Raw genomic sequence first — 22215 nt, 5'->3', positions numbered from 1 at the left:
TTGAAAACTTTGCATTATGTACAGAGCAAAAATCCAGCAACATTTAAAACGTTTCTAATCAAGTTTTTCAATCGGTTGATGTATATTGTACAGAATAGCCGAGAGAGAGAGAGAGAGAGAGAGAGAGAGAGAGAGAGAGAGAGAGAGCGAGAGCGAGAGCGAGAGCGAGAGAGAGAGAGAGAGAGCGAGAGCGAGAGCGAGAGCGAGAGAGAGAGAGAGAGAGAGAGAGAGAGAGAGAGAGAGAGAGAGAGAGAGAGAGAGAGAGAGAGAGAGAGAGAGAGAGAGAGAGAGAGAGAGAGAGAGAGAGAGAGAGAGAGAGAGAGTGCGGGCGAGTTTCGGCATGCAGGCTGCAGCCAGTGTGCGTGCGTTATGTGTCGACTCGGCGGCCGCCAGTGCGGAGGTGACAGACAGGCAGAGAGACAGCACAGAATGGAGACGAGGCTCCTGCAGCGGCGAGCCGAGATCGCCGCGGCCAGAAAGGGGCACTCATTCGACACTTGACTTGTGGAGCCCAAGTGTTGAAAGGAATCCAACAACATTTCGGGGGCAAAGGAAAGGAATGGCTGATCCTCTGCGGAGGACTTTACTAGCGAAACTCCGTGGGAAAAAAAACAAGAAGGGAGAGACGCTCAGCGCTGGATTGAGCTCCGCCGCCGCCAATGAGGGCCCAGAAGGTAAAGAAAAAGTTTTGCAAACGCAGCGAGAGCCGCTCGAGGCTCACCCGGTGGTAGTCACGCTATCGGGCTTGGATTACGCCGCCGCCGCCGCCTCCGCAGCAGCAGCAGCAGCAGCCGCAGCAGCAGCAGCCGCAGCAGAGAGAATGAGCACGTACGAGAATTGTTTTGACGGCCCAGTGGCGCAAAGCACGGGGGTTGACTTGCTCCGGCTGAGTCCGTCAGCGGAGATAGGCGGCGGCGGCGGCGGCTCACGTCCGCCGTTGCTCAGCACGGCCAGGCCAAATGGGCAGGTCCCGGGGGCAGGCTCACTTCAGCCAGACGCTCACGCGGCCCACTGGGAGCACGCGTGCGACGACACCATCACCATGTCCTTTGGCGATGAAACAACGCCTGCCCGGAGGATGAGGAGGAGGAGGAGGAGGAAGAAATACTTCATCTCGCTCCCACGGCAATGCAGCGTGGGGGATTCAATTGGCTTCGGGGACAATTCCTATCATATTTATTCCTATGCACCAAGTGTGCACTGCGCTGCTACTTCTCCTCATGGCCAACCTCTTGTCCGAAAGGAGTCGGCAAGTGTCCTTGCTGTCGACACGGTACGTGAGGCCAACAAGCAAAGTTTGCTTGGGGATCCAGTAGTCCCTGCTCCAACAGAAGAAACCCTCATTGAAATCCTCCAGCCTGCATACTCGGGGGACTCCAGGGGCCGTCTGCAAAGCCCGCCGGCCTTCTTCCCAACCGAGCTCCACTTGTGCGACATTAGCGTGGCATCCGCGGTCAAGCGTCCTCTAGACAGCGAAGACGACGATTATTACGATAATGAGATCCTGCCTTTCTATGAAACCGGACGCAAAAGCGCAGGCGACGGAGGAGACGTTACGACGCCGCCTCAGATGGTTCGGGATGAAGGACAGGCTGACGAGAGTCGCGGCGGTGCCGGCGCCCAGGAAACAGACAGGCTACGGAACCAGCTGAAAGAGGCTTATTACCTCCTGATCAACGCCATGAACGATATCCGTTCGGAGCAGCAGGCTTTGAGCCGGCGTCGCAGCACCTCCTCCTGCAGCAGCCGCTCCAGGGACAGTTTGTGCTCGGGGGCCAGAAACGTGGACAGCGACTCCTGCTCCTCTGGGGGCGCCGGTGTCTGACACCGAGTCCTTGCTACTGTGTCTCGCCGGAGGAACCAGGCCTCAGTCGGGCCTCAAAAGCAGACAAAACAGTAAGAGCCTGCTCAATCTGAGCCCAACTCAGGTCAAAGCTACTTTAGTGCGCTCTGCTAGTGAGGGAGATATCAGGCGTCCGCTTGGACCTTTGCAGCGCATGGATCCTCTCGCAAAGGGTCCAGACCTGATTTCAGAGCTAAGATCAGACGGGGACAGCGACCATGCTGAGGTTAGGAGAGCCCACCAGTTCTTCGATGCTGGCGACCGTGAGCGTTTTCAAGCGGCGGCCGATGTCGGTGAAAGCAGCGGTTCGCTCAACAGCCTTACGGGTTCTTCGGACGGCAACCCGGAAGGATGGGCGCCTCCTGCTCACCAGAACAAGCTAGCGCAGGGGGGCAACTCCGTTAACAAGGGCTACGGCGTGACGGTCAACAAGATGCAAGAGTGGATGCACAAAGGTCGCCTGTTGTCGTCGGAAATGAAGCAACGCATAGAAGGTCCCTCTCGTCGGGCCAGCCCAACGGTAAAATCTCTCACGTCCCCTGCCGGCAAGACAGCGCAGCTTTCAGGTAGGATGGCCCGGCACGCCACGGCACTGAGTGGCCGCAACTCCCTCCCGTGGATCTCAAATCAAACCAGCCTCCTTCCTGTACGATTCCTAGAACAAACACTCCTGACTCCATCTCTCTCTCCCTTGGCCTGGTGGCACTCCTCCTCTTGTGGATGCAAAGCAAAGGGAGCTCTTTGCTTTCGATTCTCTAACTGGTGGCGGCTTCTTCTTCCAACTCATGTAGTGGGCGCATTTTAACACTCAATTCGTAGCACAGACATTTTCCATGGGATAGACCAGTAACAACTAACTCATTCTCACCGTTGGACTTTTTCTGATGTTGCTGATGGGATTTGCGCACGACTGTGTGTGTCTGTGTGTGTCTGTGTGTGTCGGTGTGTGTGAGAATGCCATTTGGTTATGTACAAAATAGATTAGTTCAAAAGAGCGAAACCCTTTGTATCATGAAACTGTCCGGGTTGGATTTAAACAACTTTGATTTTTTTTTTTTTTCCAGCAAATCTCTTGACTCTCAATGTATCCAAATCTCAAAAGGTTTATTTACTCTGTGAAGCGCACGTTTGGCTCAGCACGTGAGCCCTTCCAGAGCAAATAGTTGAGCTGCCTGCCTGCCTGCCTGCCCGTCAGTGGTGTGTTGCTGGAAATAGATATGTGGCTGCACAGAGCAGAGGAAGGCTCGCCTCTGGCTTGGTCTATGCCATTGGCTCACCAATCCAGAGTTTCCCCAAAGATGTTCCCATCAATATTCCTCCACCAGACCAAACGTTACTCAAATAAACACGCACATCTTTCCATATCAACTTCAATGAAGTTTGCATACTGTAAATGGATGGTTAGAACACCCAAGACATTGCCAATGTGTGTGCGCGCACTGGCAATACTTGAAATTCTCATTCATTTCTCTTCTTTTATTTTGTTGAATCGATATTCCCCAGCGTCTGCCCCTGAACATTTCCACAGCTGTGGCCAGAGGAATCCAAAGCAGAAGAGGAGCAAGGAAAGGAAAGGAAAGGAAAGGAAAGGAAAGGAAAGGAAAGGAAAGGAAAGGAAAGGAAAGGAAAGGAAAGGAAAGGAAAGGAAAGGAAAGGAAAGGAAAGGAAAGGAAAGGAAAGGAAAGGAAAGGAAAGGAAAGGAAAGGAAAGGAAAGGAAAGGAAAGGAAAGGAAAGGAAAGGAAAGGAAAGGAAAGGAAAGGAAAGGAAAGGAAAGGAAAGGAAAGGAAAGGAAAGGGGGTTGGGCTGTCATGTTGCCTTCCTCCCCAGTCATTAACTCAGGGCAGCTCCATGGTAACTTGCATTTAAAGGATTGAATTTTTGGGATGCCATTCCTGCTGTTTAACTTGTTTGCGTGGCGTCACTTTCACCCCATGAATGAACAATGTCTGCTTGCGCCGGGGATTCCAAATAACAATGACAGCGGAATGCAAAGCGCTCGTCACACTTGTTATATTTAGCTGGCGGAAAGGACATTTTCGTTCTCAAATGTTGCTCGTCCAAGGCAGCTTGGAATATCGCAATGCTACGTTGGTGGAGAAAGCTGCAGCCTGGGGATTTTTGCAGCCAGCACCCTTAATGAGCTGCGTGAGAGTAAATGCCTCCATTCACCTTTTTCTCAGTAAATAGGTCACCCCAGTACAGTAGTCCATTTTTTGTATTGGATGCGTTGAAGCAGGCTGCCAAGACACCTCGGCGTTGACGTGTGACGTAAACCCAAACAATCTCTGGCCTTTCCTAAAATCCACTCATTAGCATATCAATGTTGATCAACAGGAATGAATGAATGTATGGCCATCCCCGTTTGAAAAGGAGCCTCAAAGGCTGGACACAACAGAGAAGTTCTTGCTCAAAGGGAAGCTGGTGGGAAAGAAAGCAAATCGGTCGTCACTTTAGATTGACAATCTAATTCGAGCGAGCTTTAGTGGCATGGCAGCGCTGCTACATCTTTTGAATAGTACATCCAGGAAAGGAGCTTTCCTCTCTCTCTCTCTCCCTCTCTCTCTCTCTGTCTCTTTCTCTCTCTCTCTCTCTCTCGCCAAAGCGTAAGAGTTGTCATCCCAACGCCACCTCATCTGGCTTCCTCCCACACAGACACGCAAACCTTCTATTATTGCGCTCTGACCATCTGTTACCTTCAAGGAGTGTGAGATTTATGGAGGCTCGCCGCAGAGAAGCAGCTTGCGCAGCTCTGTTATGCAAATGCACGTCAACTATTTTGCTCCACGTAGCAAAATAAGCACGACAAAATACGTAGGTCTTCCATCAATCTATCCTGGCTGCCAGGTGCCTTTTCTTTGCCGCCCCACTTTGTGAATAACAGCAAATCTTTGTCATAAGGGCCATCCATCCATCCATGGAATCTTTTGAGACAGCTTTTGGGCTGCATCCGTGAGCTGTTGTCTGGAATGCTGCTCGTGTCAGCACACGTTGGTCTTCTTCCCGGTTATGAAAGACCCCTCAAAGTAGGCACGCTGACAACAACTCCACACAGAGGCAGCTTGGACATGAGTGGAGGTGTGGCTTTTTTGCAAGCTTGACCAATCCTCTCTAGATCCCCACATGGAGTGCTGGTTTTTGTAACTCGAAAGCAGTTTTCTTTCGGTCTTTCTTTCTTTCTTTCTTTCTCTCTTTCTTTCTTTCTTTCCTTCATTCGGAAAAAGGCTCAGCCCTCCCTCTTTTCGGCTCCGAAATGGCAGAAAAGCATGAGCTTCCAACTCCCCTCATTTCTCAGTCCATCAGAAACCTATTTGAAGGAGTGCGACACTAGAAGCCAGACATAATGAACGATTCCATCGTAGGCTTTTTGACGCTTCTCATATTGCTGAGTTGGAAAGAAGTTTGCTGACTGACAGCAGCCAAATCTTTGTTGTGTCATGTTGAAAAGACATCTGGGCCTTTCTGTGCTTCATGTCCCAGATGTTTTCCAACCACACACTCTCCAAAGTACTCGGTGTGCTCCTTCCACCGGCAGCAATGCTGAATGGATGTCCAATAGCTCTCCGGATGACGACGAAGACGCTTTTGCCGTCCACAATTTGCTGGCAAATACAAAAAAAAGCAAAAGGTTGCCTCATTAAAGAATGTGGAGGGTCTTGACAAAGACAAAAAGAGGCTTTTCTGGTCTACAAGTTGGAGCAAGGCACTTATTTCCCTCAGCACCCTTCTTTCTTCCTTCCTTCCCTATTTCTCCAATGATGGAAGCAGAAAGCAAAATCAAACCTACCCATCTGCTCAGGGCAAATCCTTCCACTTTAATATAGTATCTATTGAGCTACATTCCAATTGCCTGTTTCTATCATATCTATTTGTCTACTTTGGTTTCATGATACAGATGTTTTCGTCAACGTTACAGGGCACGAATGACATTTGAGTCAATCTGGATAAAGAGTGAATTTAACATTGTTGAGCAGAATCAAGCGCTCATCAGCAGCATGGTGATGTAGTGGCGAGCACGCCGTGTGAATGGGAGTGCTAATGCTTGTTTGTCTCTGTGCGCTCTGTGATTGCCTGGTGACCAATCTGGGTGTAGAAAGTGGAGGGATGGAGGGATGGATGGATGGATGGATGGATGGATGGATGGATGGACGGACGGACGGGCGGACAGACGGACGACGACTATCCTGATCCATTTGGTTCAAATGTCTCCTGGCATGTGCCGTAACCTTTGTATTCTCTAACCTCCTCCTTGTATTGCGCATTCAGCAGCTGTCAGTGAGGATGTCCCATGGCAAGAGGCTGCCAGGGCCAATGAGCTTTCGGCGTGGCGACCGCACCTCCACACCATCACAGTCGCCAAGAAGCGCAACTGGCTGCAGCAGAGCACCCTCGGAAAGAACCATTGCGCTAAGGAGGAGCTGCAAGCTGGCAAGCCGGGAGCTGAGGAGGAGCCCGGCCTGGCCTACCCACAGCCAGAGCCACAGCCAGAGCCAGAGCCACAGCCAGAGGCGCCACCTCCGCCCAGTCCTTCTCCGGAGCAAATGACAAATTCAGGGGAGGCGCCGCCGGCTTCGCGGCCGGCTCACCTGCATCTACCCGAGGTTAATCTCACAGCCTTGGCGTAATGGAGAACAGCTTGAAGAAATTCCTCATTTGCTTTGGTGGTTAAAGATAATAAGCTTGATCTTGCTCTGAGCTTAAGTCCGCTCACATCAGACTAGCGGAAGATGGAAAGCTATTTCTCATTTGCTAATAGTTGAAAGTAACAGTACATTTTACACCATGCTAATTTTGCTTTTACTTTGGCTCCTTTTTGAATGGAGGTGAGCGTGGACCCAGCAGAAGAGAACGATGCCGACGACGAAGGCGAGATCTGGTACAACCCCATTCCCGAGGATGACGAGCTGGAGGTGTCCAACAGAGCCTCCGTCCGACTGCTCGACGGCAACGGGAGTGCCTTGGAGAGCGGCGGGCCGGACTCACTTGGGGAAGGAAATGCTGGCCGTTGGACAGACAGACCGAAAGCCCAGGAGGAGGGAGGGCCCTGCACCAGCAAATCTGTTGGTAAGTCTGCAAAAGAAAAAAATCATGATGGAATGACTCTGTAATCCAACATTTTGAGGCTAGCCCTTTTGTTTGCTGCTGCTGCTGCTGCTGCTGCTGCATCACGGAGGGGAATAATTGACGTCGTCAAATCGATTGAAAACAAACTAGGACTAAACCCCCGTCCGTCAAATGTGAAGTCAATTCCTTCCAAACTATCAAGGGAATGAAAGCAAATTGTTAAGCTCTCCATAATGACAGGCTGCACACGACACTTAGTCTCTTCCTAAGATGGGCTCCTTTTTGCTCTTTCCTTCCTAACTTCCGACTTGCTTTCTGATGTGTCAACACGCTAGTTTGGAGCAGTTATGACTTTGCAAGACTTTTGCGTGGCACGCAAACAGCCCTTTGCTCGCTCAAGGCTGACTGAGGAGTTTGGGTGTGCTGAGGAAATGGAATACTAGCTTTGACTGCAACAAAGACGAGTGAGTTAAGAAATCGGATTTGCTAACTGAAATGCAAGTTACTGGTCGTTGTGTAGCGACTGAGCCATTTTCTTAACTAAATTGTCCTTTGGACTTTTGGTGTGTCTTGCATGGTCCAGGAATTTTGCTTCTCTGGATTTGGGATCAAATGAGTCAACTCAACAAATGATGCCACACATGCATCCAACACAGAAACTATTTGGTATTGTTTGTGTCGCGGTTTGAGCCATATGCAGGAGTCCCAGATGGATGTGGAGTCTTTATTGAAGGGAGTGAGGAAGCAATAGCGAGCCAGGGGGACGGAATTGGAGCTGCGACGGTGGAGCGCCAGTGCTTCGGTCCGAGCAGAGTGGAGTTGGTCGGAGGGCCGAGAGCTGGAAGGGAACAACAAAGAGTCAGTTTGCGGAAAACAAGGCAGACCGGAGACTCAGCGTAGACCGACGAGTAGAGGAGATCACATAGTTGCTGGCAGCATGCTCCTTAAAGGCCTGATCAGCTGCCACACCTGTGGGGAGCAGCCACATCGCCACTCACGGCTGCCCCCTGTGGAAAAGAGAAAAAAAATAAAGAGAGTTTGCATTTTCAGTGATGAAAACACAGTTACTGTGTGAACACATTAGCAAAACATTTGCTCAACTTTCTCAAATGTCAACAAAATCCACCCCTGTGCGAGTTTGTTGCGGTAGTTTTTTTTTCCCTCCCCCTGTCACGGGTCGGAATGGAAATGGAGCTGGGCGACCAAATGCAGCTTGGACCAGCTTGGTTTGTTGGAGAACTCAGAAGGCAAAGTGACACGACTTAACAAAACAATAACTCGAGTGAGTGACTGACCGAGACGTGAAACAAGAAGACAGCAGGGCATGACGACAACAACAACCAAAAAGACATCATGACAGAAACCAAAAAGACATCATGACAGTAAGCCCAACAATCCGACAGGGAGCGAGCAACACACAGACAGGACTTAAATACAAGATGGCTAACAAGAGGCAGGTGAGAATGATGGCACTGATCATGGGCACACAGGAGGGCAGGGCAGGGGAGGGCAGGGGAGGGCAGGGGAGGGCAGGGGAGGGGAGGGCAGGGGAGGGGCGATCACACAGACACACTGACAGAAACTACGGACATGATCAGGGACGAGTCGTGACCCCCCCACCCGTCCACATCCCTGGTCGTTTGCCAATATTCTTATTCATTCATTCCCAAAAAAAAAAAACCTTGCTATTTTTCGCCAAGCCTGGAGAGGATGTAGCATTGGGCCAACTGGAAGCTTTTCAGAACGGAGCATTGTGGTCCACTTTCCAGTGATTCATCAGATAAAGAGGCTTTGGGCTCACAGCGCCTGCCAAGGAACACACTCTTCCTTCATTTGTTGTTGCTAAATAAATCGGAATGATCTTTTCTATTCCACAAGGCATTTGGAGTGATCATTGATCTGTCAGCTCTTTTTTTAGGAAGACCTGAATAGCTCAGTGGCCTAGTGGTAGAGTGTCCGCCCTGAGACTGGAAGGTTAGGGGTTCAAACCCCGGCCGGGTCAGACTATAAAAATGGGACCCATTGCCTCCCTGCTTGGCACTCAGCATTAAGGGTTGGGATTGGGGAGTGGGATTGCTCCATTCAATGGGCTGCTGCTGCTGCTGCTGCTGCTGCTTCTTTACCTCCTGAGCAGATGCACTCCAGCCAGACTCCTGGTGTTCTGCCTATTGACTGACTGGCTTTTTGTCCATTTGAAAGCTCTCTTTGAAAATCATGGTTGATGGACTCAGTGAGCAATCATGGTGGATTCCCAATCTCATCTTCTCTTTGCTGCCAGGTTGTGGAATCTCACTTGGCATGGGACCAGAGTGTTTTTTTTTCTTTTTTTTTCTCTTCTCGGGCGTTGTTTTGCCGTCACTGTCTGCTGCGTTCGAGATTGAACCCATGCTGCTAAAGTTACACCCGAGCTCCAGTCTCGTAAGAACAACACTCCAGAGTAGATTCCATAGTCTGGTGTTAGATGGCAACTTCAGGTCATACATAGGCCAGATAAATATATTTCTTTCTTCAATAAACGCAGCCCTATTTGCAAGAGTCGCCGTCGGAAAGACGTAAGGCTGGATGATGCCTTACTTGGCACTGCTTTGAGCTCCTTTCATGAAATGTAATGGCTGCGGGAATAATGTCACCCTTTGTATACGCACTGACGTGCAAGGTAGTGGAAAACAAATTGGACCAGGCCGTCCGTGTGGGTGTGAAAGAGCGACCCCTCCCTAGTTGTTAGGGGTTGTTGTTGGACCACACCAGCACTGTTCACTTGTACATTCAGCAGCAGCAGCAGCAGCAGCAGCAGCCGCACGGCCGGCTCTCCACTTCAACATACACAAGTCTCAGTGCGTGGGTGGACAAGGGGCGTCTTTGTCCCCCAAGCCAAGCCAAGCCAAGGCAAGCCATCCCATCCCTTCCCTTTCCTGCACCTCTGCCTCCCTCTCACTTGCGGGATCCAAACTAAGACTCCAGGTTCCCTCTAAAACTAGAGCTAGTAAAATTGGCTCAGTCAAAGTATCTGAGATCCTCATCAACTCATGCATTTGATGATTCGATTTAAAATGATGAATCGAATCATCAAATGCATGAGTTGATGAGGATCTTTGAACAGAAGGGAATGCCTAGAGAGATCAGAATCGTTTCGGCCTTCTTCAAATGAGCTTAGTTCTAAAAGCAGTCAGTCAGTCAGTCAGTCAGTCAGTCAGTCAGTCAGTCAGTCAGTCAGTCAGTCAGTCAGTCAGTCAGTCAGTCAGTCAGTCAGTCAGTCAGTCAGTCAGTCAGTCAGTCAGTCAGTCAGTCGTCAAAGGACTTGCCAAGTCACGTGATACACGCCTAATCCTGCACCTCCCATGCTACAAGGTGGAAAGGGAAACTCTCTGAATGCAGATCATCCTGTCTTTTCCTTTCGAAGTGAACCGTCACAAAATGAATACTATGACATTCATGAGTGGGCCAATTGCAACATCATCTGAGTCTGCTTTCTTTTTCTTAACATGGGATCGAGGGCAACATTTAACTTCTCGTGACTTTCTCATTGCCTTTGTAGATGTTCCCGACTTTCCCAACAGTCTTGGATTCTCCCCTCCATCCAGCCCAAACCCTACGAAGAAGAGCGGCTCCATCAACTGGTCGTTCCCAGACAAGATCAAATCCCCCCGCACCGTCAGGAAACTTTCCATGAAGATGAAGAAGCTTCCAGAACTTAGCCGGAAACTCAGCGTCAAGGGTCAAAGCGGCGGCGGCGGCGGCAATGGAGGTGCTCCTTCAGAGCCCAGGTCCCAATCACTTGGCGCTCCAGCTGTGGGGATTGAAGCCACTTGCCCCCAGCGATCGGCTCTATCTGGCGCCGGGCTCGCCAGCCGAAACGTGATCTCACGCTACCACTTGGACAGCAGCGTGTCCACGCAACACAGCTTCGGTAAGAAGAAAAACAACGGCGGCGGTGGCGGCGTTGGCGGCTCCAAATCTGCCAGTAAAGGTGGATATTTAAGCGACGGCGATTCACCGGAGCTGGTGGCCAAATCCGGGAAGCGCACTTCCGTCGAGGGCAAGGAATGCCGATATAATCACGCGGAAGGAGCCAGCGCAAGCTCCAAAGCAAACGGTAGCGATTTGGACATCGATGCTTTCCGCCATTATAGCTTCACGGAGCAGCCCACATGTTGCAAGTACATCTCCGGACTGATGAGCCTGCACTTTTACGGCGCCGAGGACCTCAAACCGCCTCGCGTGGACTCTCGCGATGTCTACTGCGCCATTCAAGTGGACTCTGTCAATAAAGCGCGGACGGCGCTCCTTACCTGTCGAACTACCTTCTTGGGAATGGACCACACCTTCAACATCGAGCTGGAGAACGCCCAGCATTTGAAGCTGGTGGTGTTCAGCTGGGAGCCCACTCCCAGGCGAAACCGTGTCTGCTGCCACGGCACGGTGGTCCTACCCGCGCTCTTCAGGGTAATACGCTCCCACCAGCTGGCGGTCAAGCTGGAACCCCGCGGGCTGATATATGTCAAGTTGAACCTGATGGAGCACTGGCAGAATTCCTTGGACGGCGCAGATGGCGCCAGGGAGCACCAAGTCTTTGGTGTGGAGGCGTGGCGGCTGGTGGAGAGGGAAGACACCGGACTCCTGGTGCCGCTGCTGATTAGCAAATGCATCAATGAGATTGAGAAGCGGGGTTGCCAGGTGAGTCAGTGAGTCGGTGAGTGAGTGAGTGAGTCAGTGAGTGAGTGAGTGAGTGAGTCAGTCAGTCAGTCAGTCAGTCAGTCAGTCAGTCAGTCAGTCAGTCAGTCAGTCAGTCAGTCAGTCAGTCAGTCAGTCAGTCAGTCAGTGAGTGAGTGAGTGAGTGAGTGAGCTTTGAAAATGCCCTACCTTTCATTTCATTTCAGAATACTGGGATTGCAATCGATTCAAACATAAACGCATGACTTGTCCGTGTACATGGCTAAAGTGACTACAGATGCACATCAACTCACTTGGTGGCCATCTACTCCGGGAGCAAGAGCGACATCCTGTATGGATGCGATAAGTGCTCTCTCTCGCTCTCTCTCTCGCTCTCTCTCTCTCTCTCCCCGCGGGACAAGCATAGGATGAATGGGAAAAGGAGCCGTCTTTCATGTCCCAATGTCCTTGGCTCCTTGAGGCCACAAGAGAAAGCATCAAGAGTCCGGTCATGTGATGATGATGGAGTTTTTCCTAAATCATGTCCACCCCAGCACATTTTTGAAAGGCAGCCAGCCTAAGTGTTTTGAAAGAGACTACAAGGTTTCTTCTGATTAGGAGTCAGAGACAGTAATAGTGTTTGGCTATTGTTTGCAACATGCCAGGGGCAGTGAGTGCCTGCCTGCATGGCTGCCTGCCTGCGTGGCTGCGTGCGTGGCTGCCTGCGTGGCTGCTTGCGTGCGTGGCTGCCTGCCTGCATGGTTGCCTGCGTGGCTGGCTGCCTGCGTGGCTGCCCGCCTTGGGCCAACAGGCAAACATGAAACCTCTCCTGAACATTAGAAGGCAGCCAAGCGACCCTGCCCTCGGCTCTTTTTGCACTACTGGCAGCTGTAATGGTTCTTTATTTGTTCTCCAAGGTGCGTACTTACTGTTTTTGTTTCCTGGTGTTTTTTGTCCGTTAGCGGAGAAGAAATGCGCCCCAATTTTTGGTCCCAGTCAACTCATATGAGTGCACTTTGTTTTGGACTACTCAAAGAGATTTCCTCTGTTGATGCCATTCATCCTGCTTTGACTAGGTTGATTGTGATTGGGCCCTGTTTTTGTCTTGTGTCTGTTTTCATCCCTTTCCCTCTGCCTCCCTCCATCCAGTTTGCTCCTGTCTTTCTTTAATGACTGAAAGATTGTGTTGAGTCCGTACGCGTCAGAGATCAAGTAGTACGAGTGACAAGAAAAGGATAGGCGGCCCTTGGGCCATATTGAGACAGACAGACAGACAGACAGAGGCTTGACACCAGATCCCGTCGGAATCTGCTGCACGTGGTGTCACTGAAACACGCAAGAAGTGCTTTTCCTAATAATTGTGCAGCTCTTTGAAGCAAGCTCTTAGTGAGAGTCACTTTCAATCACATGACCTCAGGCTTCTACAAGCTTTTAAGATGCTTTTGAAAAGATGTCCAGTCACGCGGGTCTCAACCTCTCAAGTGTCCATCGAAAGATACTTGGAATATTTGGAGTCTTTCTGATTGATGTCATAATGGGTCTGAGTTGGCGCAATGACGTTTGGCCAGCAGCATTCAAGAGGCTTAATAAAGTCAAGCATCCATTTCACTCTTCCTTTGTGCTACTGATACATAGTTGAGTCATTCAACTGATTTGAGACCAAAGACAAATCCCTCTGATCCCATCATTGGTCCCAGCACCCGACCAAGAGTGCCCATGCTCGTTGCGGGAACCCGTTTTGCTCGACCAAACAGGCTGGCCTGCTGCTGCGGCATGGCCGTCCTTCTTTTCCTTCCGTCCGTCCGTCCGTCCGTCATGTTGCCGGGCAGCCGCAGCGCAGCGTATGCGGTGCAAGCCCTCTTCCGCCAACAGCTGTTAGCCGCCTGTGCTCCTTTTTTGTCTGAATGGACTAGTTGTTCATTGTGCCCACTGACTACCACTGTTTACTTGCAGACAAATCTAGCTCAATCCTCAGCTAATGTGTCCTTGTCTCTCCCACTCGTGTGAGATTTCCAAAAAGCAGTTGAGCTGGGAAATAGTTTGACCCGCTGAGCCAGACATTGTCGTGCTTCTACTATAGAGCCTGGAAAGAGCAGCGATATGGCTGGATCTTTTTTCTCTGAAAGTGGCTCCAGCTCACCATTCACAGCCCACTGACTTAACACGTTGCTCGGGCAACCGCACCAGTTGCTCACATACCAGACAGACACATGTAGGAGAAATGACGCTACGTCACAAGCCTGCCTTAATCCTAATCCAAGACAACTGGGCCGGCCTGCTTTCAAAAGTTTCAAACAAACCTTTGATTTGTATGAAACGCATCATGTTGAATCATTTCAGCGTACGCGTTTCGCTCCCCCACCCAAACGACAAAGTCATTTAACGAGACAGACAGAACGGGATTGTTCAGGCTGTACTTTGGCGTATGTTTACTTGCCCTGGTTTCACATGTTTGCAGGTGGTGGGGCTGTACCGTCTTTGCGGCTCCGCAGCTGTAAAGAAGGAGCTACGAGAGGCCTTTGAGAGAGACAGTTATGCCGTGGGACTGTGTGAAAACACCTATCCTGACATCAACGTGATCACAGGTAAACCGCAACCGAGCCAGCGAGGAAGGGAAAGCAACGGCCATCGAAAAAAGCCGATCAAACACGCATCGTATTTTTCGTTGGTAAATATTCATTCTAAATTGGTAACAAGTAGTCAAAGTGGGTGCTCTGCTAATGATGCCCCAAATAAGAGACATCTAACTCCCCAAGACATGTCTGAACGATAGTGCCTTTGCACCAGATAGGTCAGCAAGTGTGTGCGTGTGCGTGTGTGTGTGTGTGCGTGTCTCCACGAGCGTGTGATGTTTATTGTAAAAGCATTCCACGAGTCAACATAGCAGGAGGGAAGGGCCCACACACGCTCACTATCGGACCGTGCTGTACATTCTGGTCATTCCTTCTTTGTCAAGTTGCTACATGTTCTCCACTGTCCTTTGACGGGCACATTGAAGTCACTCACATCAGGACATTTCTTTGGGTTGCATTTTGCACATTACTACATGAATAGAAGTGCAACAAAATGTCATTTCATGAAGTCATTGAATGCCAATTGCCTTTCATTTAATGCTCAGTGTTTCGGAGTATATACTATTTCCAATTTGAAATTGCAACTGTGGGATATATCCAAAAGCAGTGTCACTTGGATTGAGTGATGGATAGTGTGGCAAATGGTGACTTTGTCATTATTTCCTGTCTGCCAACAAAAAAAGGAAGAGAGCATGGAACCCCCTGCCCGCCTGCCTGCGTGGCTGCCTGCCTGCCAGCCTGCGTGGCTGCCTGCCTGCGTGGCTGCCTGCCTGCCCCTGCCTGTGTTGGTTTTAGGAAGAGGCCCCGCATAGGCGTTGTCCTATCATGTCAGCTTTGATCCGCATGCATTTGCACGGCCGGGCAAAAAGCGCACTTAACAGTCGAGCAAGTTTGAAAAAAAGGCCCAGCACCGACCGGCGCAGCTCGTTAGTGCTTTTTGCCCGCTGCCGACATTTGCTCCGTCGAGCGACTTGCGTATCGGGCTGAATGAGGGCAAGGGGGCAGCGACGAATGGCACCGCTACCTCGTTATCGACGGGGGGGGGGGGGGGGGTCCGGGCAGCCTATAAATAGCTTGTCATTTCCATTTCTGACTCCACTGTGAACTTAAGGAAGTCTGCGCAAGCAAGCAAAGGTATGAGCTGAGAGCACTGCTTCTCACACTGCTCATTTAAAAGCGGACGGAGGATTAGTGTCTAGGGGTCAGGGTTCAATCCGAAGCTTGCAAAACATGCTCCGTGCGTGCTTTTCGACCCCATTTCAAAGCACCACCAAAAATGACGAGCACGTCGTGGACAGTTGAGTCGACGGTGTGATATCTTCAGCGCCAGCTTCGGGGTTATCCTTCCGACGGTGTTGCCTGCGCGCTGTTAAGAAGCCATTAGCCGTGTCTGGGATCAATTGGATGTGCCCCATCTTTTCCGTAGACTGCTTCCTTTCTTTGCCCGCGGCCTCGGCCGTAGTCCGGCGAAGACACGGAAAGTCATTAACAAGCGGCTCCTTTGTTGCCCAACAAACACAGATGGTATTTGGCTCATGCGTGAGGGATTAGCTGAACCCAGAGATTCCGGAAAAGCCTTCACAAAGCGCGCCAGGCTTGCTTGGGTGCGCCCAAAAAGTTCACAGCCCCAACTCTGAGCATAGTACACAAGGCCAAGGTTTGAGGGAGGGGATTGCGCAGAATGGGAAGACCAAGGAAGGGACACACGTCCATCCATGGCCTCCGACGCCAACAAAGGCCTTCTGCAGAATTGCAGGATGGAGAACAAAGCCGTGGTTGTTCTCTAGCCGTGGTATTGGCAAGGGAACTGACCTTAAAGGTTAAAGGTAGCGCTGTGCCCCCTTGCACTTCAGAATGGTCTTGACCCGATGATAATGCTTGTTACTGTGTCAAGACGGCAAAGGCAGGCCCAAGTGGCCAGGTAGTGACGATGGAAGTTCACATGGATTCCATCTCCCCTGTGAACTAGCTGAGAAAGGGAAGCACTTGTTGGGAAACACACCTGCTCGCCATGACCTTGACCTGTATTTGTGTGTGAGCAAGAGAGTACTTGCATTATGTGTGTCAGGCATTAACAAGGCCTGAAACACCAAAGTACTAAGCCCAGACACACACCCCCACACTGACTCATAGCAGGCTAATGATTTATTTGTGCGGCTGTGTTCTCTTGGCACTCTTGTGCACTTGGATTGGACATCCATGTAACCAAATGAACGGATTTGCCAATGGACAACCACAAGCAGGCGGGCGGGCAAAAAAATATTTGATCTGGATAACGGGAAGCCAAACAATGTCCACAAAGAAGTTCAGCGTAATCTGTTTGAGAAATCTGTCCGTCTTCCCAGGCAAAGAAGAGAATGAATGTTTACGACTCCTTATCGCAGTTCTGGTCAAAGCAGATTTCCGACCTAACGTGATGGAGATAACCCAAAACAGAAGCGTTGAAGAATGTTATTCGGGCTTGAAAAAAACACAAACATGCCACAACTTCACCTGAATGAACTCGTAAGACACCATGACCATGCAATTAGTGCTGGGGGGGCACAAGTTGAAAGTGCGTGTTTGCCTCAAGCCCTGTTAAAATTGGACTTGTCAGGATGCCCATCAACCTGACGACAGTACGCTTCTTTCAATGTGTTGTTTTTCGCTCCAACTGGCTTCCTCAGGAATGTGCAACGTCTGTGTGTGTGTGTCTCAGAGTAAAGAGTTCCAGTTGAGATGATAGCAAATCACACACTTTGTCTTTAAGGCCTTTTTGTTCTAGCTTGTGACTTTGCTTGATTGTCTGTCTGTCAGTTAGATGACTCAAAAGCCACAAGGCAAATTTGCTGGAATAAACATATCTCGTGTCACTGCCAGCAACCTGCATCATTCCAGTACTTCTCCACATGTCTTCAGATCAGATCACAGACATACATCAGGGGCTTTGTGGAGACAGACAGTGTTTTTGCGTAGCTGCTAGAGGCTGAAGCCACACTTGCCAGGTGTTCATGCACCACATTTGGCGAGAGAAAAGCTTGTCTAGCAAGCCAAGGCAGTCCCCGTGGATGGAGCAGCTCACCAAGCTGCTTTGTTCCCGCCAGGCGTATTAAAGGACTACCTACGAGAGCTGCCCTACCCTCTCATCACCAAGCAGCTGTACGAGGCAGTACTGGACTCCATGGCCACCAGACCGCTGAGGATGGGAGCAGCCGGCTGCGAGAACGACCACGCCGACTCCCAACACACCGTGGGCCTGTTGGACATCCTTCCGGAAGTGGAGAGGGTGAGGAATATGTTGGCAGCCATGGCTTTTTCTTCCCTCCCGTCCATTTTTTTGACCCCTCTGCTCCAATGGAACAATCTTGCATTTTCCCCTCAAACCATGGAGCAACTGCACCAGACTTGACTGCTCTTGTTCTCTGCGTCAGATGACGTTGCGGAAACTTCTTGACCACCTGAAGTTGGTGGCGTCCTACCAGGAAGTGAACAAGATGACATGCCAGAACCTGGCCGTGTGTTTCGGCCCCGTGTTGCTCAGCCAACGTCAGGAGGCATCTTGTCACACCAACCGCGTCTTCATCGACTCCGAGGAACTCGCCAGTGCGCTGCACTTCAAGAAGCACATTGAAGTCTTGCACTACTTGCTGCAGCTCTGGCCAGGTAACGAGCTAATGGCTACACATATCCTGGCATGTTTTTCTCCCAAATGTTTCATCCATCACGCATTGTCATCTGAGGCATTGCCTTCACAGCGAATGCAGACTCCTTGACCAAATGATCGGGGGGGGGGGGGGGGGGGGGCTGCTTTGTGCACCGGCACGCCCAAATGAGCATAAACATGCCAGACTAGACTTGCGTTGGCACAAGAATGAAGTTATGGCCATTTTTCTGCTCAATGCATGAGCATCAATCTAGCAAAACACGAGCCACAGTGTGTCGAATTCTTTTTGTTGTGTGTTCGCTTTTGCAGTAAAGTGGAATGTCAATCAATAGCACAGGGAGGGCAGAAGAACACTTGTTACTGGCTTGTTGAGTCAATTACAACACAGCATGATTACGCTTGTATTGTTTTCTACTGGAGTAAGAAATTGCATTTGCATGGATTCTGGATCTGATGTGATTTGCTGCTTTTTTTCTCTCCTCTCCAGTGGTGGACCTTCCAAATCAGCCCTCCTCCCCTGAAGGCCTGGACTCGCTGACAACGCTCCCTCCCCTGCGGCGGAGAAAAGAGCGGCCGCAGGTGTTGAACCTCACCGAGGCGGCGATGGCGGGGGTTCTGCGCCCCAGAGCGGGACGCCTGGACAGCCCGAGCAACCGCTACGCCGGCGACTGGAGCGGCTGCGGCGACAGCTACTTCCCCGCCGACACGCTTCTGCTCCCTCACGGCAAAGAAGAGGCCGATTACGACGACGTGCCCTCGGAGGACACGGACGGTGACGAGGGGCTTGAAAAGCCTGACGATGCGGACGCCGCCGTGCGGGACCTCCCCGCCGCCGGCGGCCCTGACGAGCACTTGCAGACTTTGAGTGAGGAGGAGAAGGAGGATGTGGTGGCAGAGGAGGAGGAGCCAGACAAGATCGATGAAGACGAGGCAAAGCAGGATAAGAACGAGCCGTCGGAGGAGAAGGAAAGCGCGCGGGAGCACATCTTGCCCCGGCGCCTGCACAAGGAGCACGCGTACCAGGCTTACATGAAGATCCAGGACATCAGCCCCGTGCTGAGCAACAGGGTGAACCTGAGAGACCTTCAGGAGAGCATAGACACTCTCATAGGGAACCTAGAAAGAGAACTCAATAAGAATAAGATCAACGTGGGCTACTAACCATTTGAGCTTTCCAAACAGGGACGAGTCACATTTCTTTCCCACAGACATGCATTCCTTGCTGTTTTTTTTTTTTGCTTTGTCCTTGGTCTGGATGTTGTTCTTCGGGCTCCAGTTTGGCGTTCCCCGTCATTGCTTTTCTTCTTATGAGAAGAACCCATTGACCCTTCCGGGGTTTCAAAGGTGCCTTAATTGTGTGAAGGTGGTACACCACATGCAAAATCCACACGCAGCATCCTCTCCACGCTAGGAAGACTTGGATGCTTTTCCACTACGTTTGAAATAAGAAGCTAGGTATGGTCACGTCTGACTGGGTCAATCTCCAAAGTGCTGTTGTGTACGCAGTTGCTGACGGGACTAATTGGTTTCAAAGTAAAACCTCCCACAGATATTTCTTCCTGGCATGCTTCTGTCTGGAGCAACATATGCAATGGAGAGCTTCCACATCTAGGAAAGAATTTGAGAAACATTAGGACTTGCATGAACTATTTCTTTCCAACCAAAACAGGCAATTAGGTGATTGGAAATGTGCTGAACAAACAAGTAGCTAGAAGAGAAAAGCCTCCATCATGTGCTCAAGGCCACTATTAGTGGGCTGCCCAGACCTTTTTGTGTGTGTCCTTGCATTTTGTGGAAGAAAACTACAATTCCAAATGTTACAAATGGTATCTGGAGCACAAGATGCTCACGTTACCAGCTTACCAATATGCAGGAGCGTCCATAAGTTCTATTCATTGCACTTTCCTGAATGAAGCATGTCTCAAACATCAGTGAATCAAATGGAAGCATTGCAATGTCAGGAATGATTTGCGCCAGGGCCAGCCACCAAATGCAGCTTGAACCGGGATTTATTGAACGGAAAGGGAGTAGGTAGAACCCAAGACACACACGGGAGAGAGACTCACGGCCAGCAAACAGACAGACCGACCGACAGACAGACAGACAGGCAGACAGGCAGGCCACTTGGACAAGGCTAAAATTCTAAGCGCGAACCTCCAGCCAGACCGAGGGAAAACCAAACAACAGAAACAACAGGTACAAACAGGAAGTGAAAACAGCAGTAGACACCGACAAAGAAGAAGACACGGGCGGGCAGGGTTGAAATACACAAGGTCACAAGAGGGAGCAGGTGACAGACATGACGGTGACGAAGGAAGGGGTGCGGCTGAGGGAAGTGGCAGTTTCCATTCCTTTGGATTTGCCCAACCAACATTCCCCCCAAACTGAAGTGCTTTCCACAGAATGTATGAGAGCTCGTCACTCGCTAAGCAAGATGACACAAGTGTTATGTTCTCTCGGCGACACTGTGATTGAAATCATTCCAATTTGGATGAGGCCAATGCACTTACAAAGCAGTCTATGCTTTGATTTGTCATTGTGGCTCATTCACTTCCAGGAGTCTCTGCGTGCGCTAAATAGAGAGCATCGTCTCTTTCGGTTGAATAGAAACACACCCGCTATGACTGCACTCATTCATTCATACCTACATCTCGTTGATAGATTTCATCTCATGCAAATAACAGGAAGTAGTGTTCACAATGGCAGCTTTTGCATCCCGTGATTTTTGGGGGAAACATTGCTTAGTATCGAGCCACTAAAAACAAATAAGCAGTGTTGCTACAATTGCAATTCAAAGCTACATTTTGATCAGCAAAGCGTATAGTCATGCTCATGTCCATTTGTCGGATGATACGTATGCTACTGGTAGGTTCAGTGTCATACCATCATCACCTTGGAAGTCTTATTGGACGCTATTGCCATCCAGGCCCATGAACAATTTGGAAAAGAATCAAATCCCCATTGATTGCTTCTTGATTGAGTCCAATTCACCACAACGGATGTAGAATTCCTGTGTGAGCAGCATCCAAGTCTCTAGAGCAAGAAGTGATTGCCTTTGCAGATATCATATATACGTACGTATGAATGTCAAACGTCGCGCTTGGTCTTCTCTCAGCTCTCGAGCAAAATGGTGAGTCAGCTAAATGTGAAACCACAACTCAGCTGCCAAAGTAGACAATGGCCTTTTTTTAGTCATGAATTGACAACATCGTCATCAGTATTTAACCGATACATCGATACGTGTAGAGTCGTATCAATGTATTTGGAGTGCATATATATTTTGTGTGTGTATTTATATGCTCCTGACCTCATAGTGTTGTTGACTTTTACAAATATGTCGTCGTTGCTTTTCTTTTCTCCCATCTTCATGTGCTGGACTAATGGTACAAGTGGAGCTGTACAGTGAATGATAAAGCTGTTCTTTTTCTTATCTTGTGTATATAGTTGGATGAGATTGTCTTTGGTGGACTGAGCTGTGTTCAGCATTGGAGGTGTTGGGATCTTTTTGAAGGTACTGAACGGTCGGTCGGTCGGATGGTCAAAAGCTTTACTGACGTGAAATGAGGCCCTTTCCAATCTGCCGCGTATTTATGTGAGAAAATGCATACCCAAATGAAAGAGAATATTACTTTGCATTGATCCTGAGTCATGTACGATCAGAATAAAGTATATCATTTGATGTGCTGTGTGTCAAATCTCCATGCCATTCTTGCATGTACATTCAAACAAAACAAAGGAGGCCTTCCTCAAGGTTCATTGCATTTTCTTCATCTCTTTGGAGATAAAGCGTTATCGCCCGGCCGGCCAGCCAGCCAGCCGGCCGGCCAGCCAGCCGGCCGGCCTTGTGTGATGTGTAGATCAACAAGTCATTGAATTGCTCCCCAAATTGTTTTCTCTCTTCAAGTCAGGGACATGCAGCTGAAAAAGAGTGTCCTGCTCTTTCAGCACCTCTTAAACCAATATAGAGCCACATTTGTACAAATCCATATCTCCTAAACTTTTGACACCATTGATAAGAGCTTTCCATCTGTACTTGAGCTGTAAAAAAAAAAAAGGTCATTTAGTCAGTGAATCTTTTCAGTGAGGTGTTACAATCTCTCATGACTGGTAGCATGACAAGTCAGACGCACGCCTGAGGCTTCTCAGAACTCTAATGTTTTTTTTTTTTTGGAGGCTCTGTTGACAGTTGATAACACTTCTCTGGAACGACCATACATTTAAGGGGAAGAATGTGCTCACTCACCTGTCCGCGACAAGAGATGTTATGATCTCCTCAGCCACATAAGTAAGTCATTTGGAAGTAGCTTGAAAAAAAAAATTCCTACGGTCCAACAATGTGACAGCTTAAAGTGTACAGAACATAGACAAGAACCATTTGAACAGAATTGGAAAATATGTCCCTTCGACCTTTATATCGAAGGATTGCTAGTCAACGTGGAGTGAA

The 22215-nt window shown here is 49.8% G+C and overlaps 1 protein-coding gene across 1 annotated transcript; it reads left to right on the top strand.

Annotated features, from left to right (window-relative positions):
• The first annotated feature begins 352 nt into the window (after nt 1-352).
• syde2 (synapse defective 1, Rho GTPase, homolog 2 (C. elegans)) lies at nt 353-21450 on the top strand. Its single transcript, XM_061298158.1, is given in 9 exon segments — nt 353-1812; nt 1814-2409; nt 6111-6442; nt 6665-6905; nt 10441-11579; nt 14014-14140; nt 17212-17393; nt 17539-17770; nt 18259-21450. Coding segments are annotated over 9 exon segments (4776 nt in total). The 5' UTR covers nt 353-559; the 3' UTR covers nt 18933-21450.
• The last annotated feature ends 765 nt before the right edge of the window (nt 21451-22215 follow it).

This window comes from Syngnathus typhle, linkage group LG14, assembly GCF_033458585.1.
Source record: "Syngnathus typhle isolate RoL2023-S1 ecotype Sweden linkage group LG14, RoL_Styp_1.0, whole genome shotgun sequence".
In the NCBI taxonomy this organism is placed as follows: domain Eukaryota; kingdom Metazoa; phylum Chordata; class Actinopteri; order Syngnathiformes; family Syngnathidae; genus Syngnathus; species Syngnathus typhle.
The sequence above is the reverse complement of the archived record's forward strand: the minus strand, read 5'-3'. Positions and strand labels throughout refer to the sequence as shown.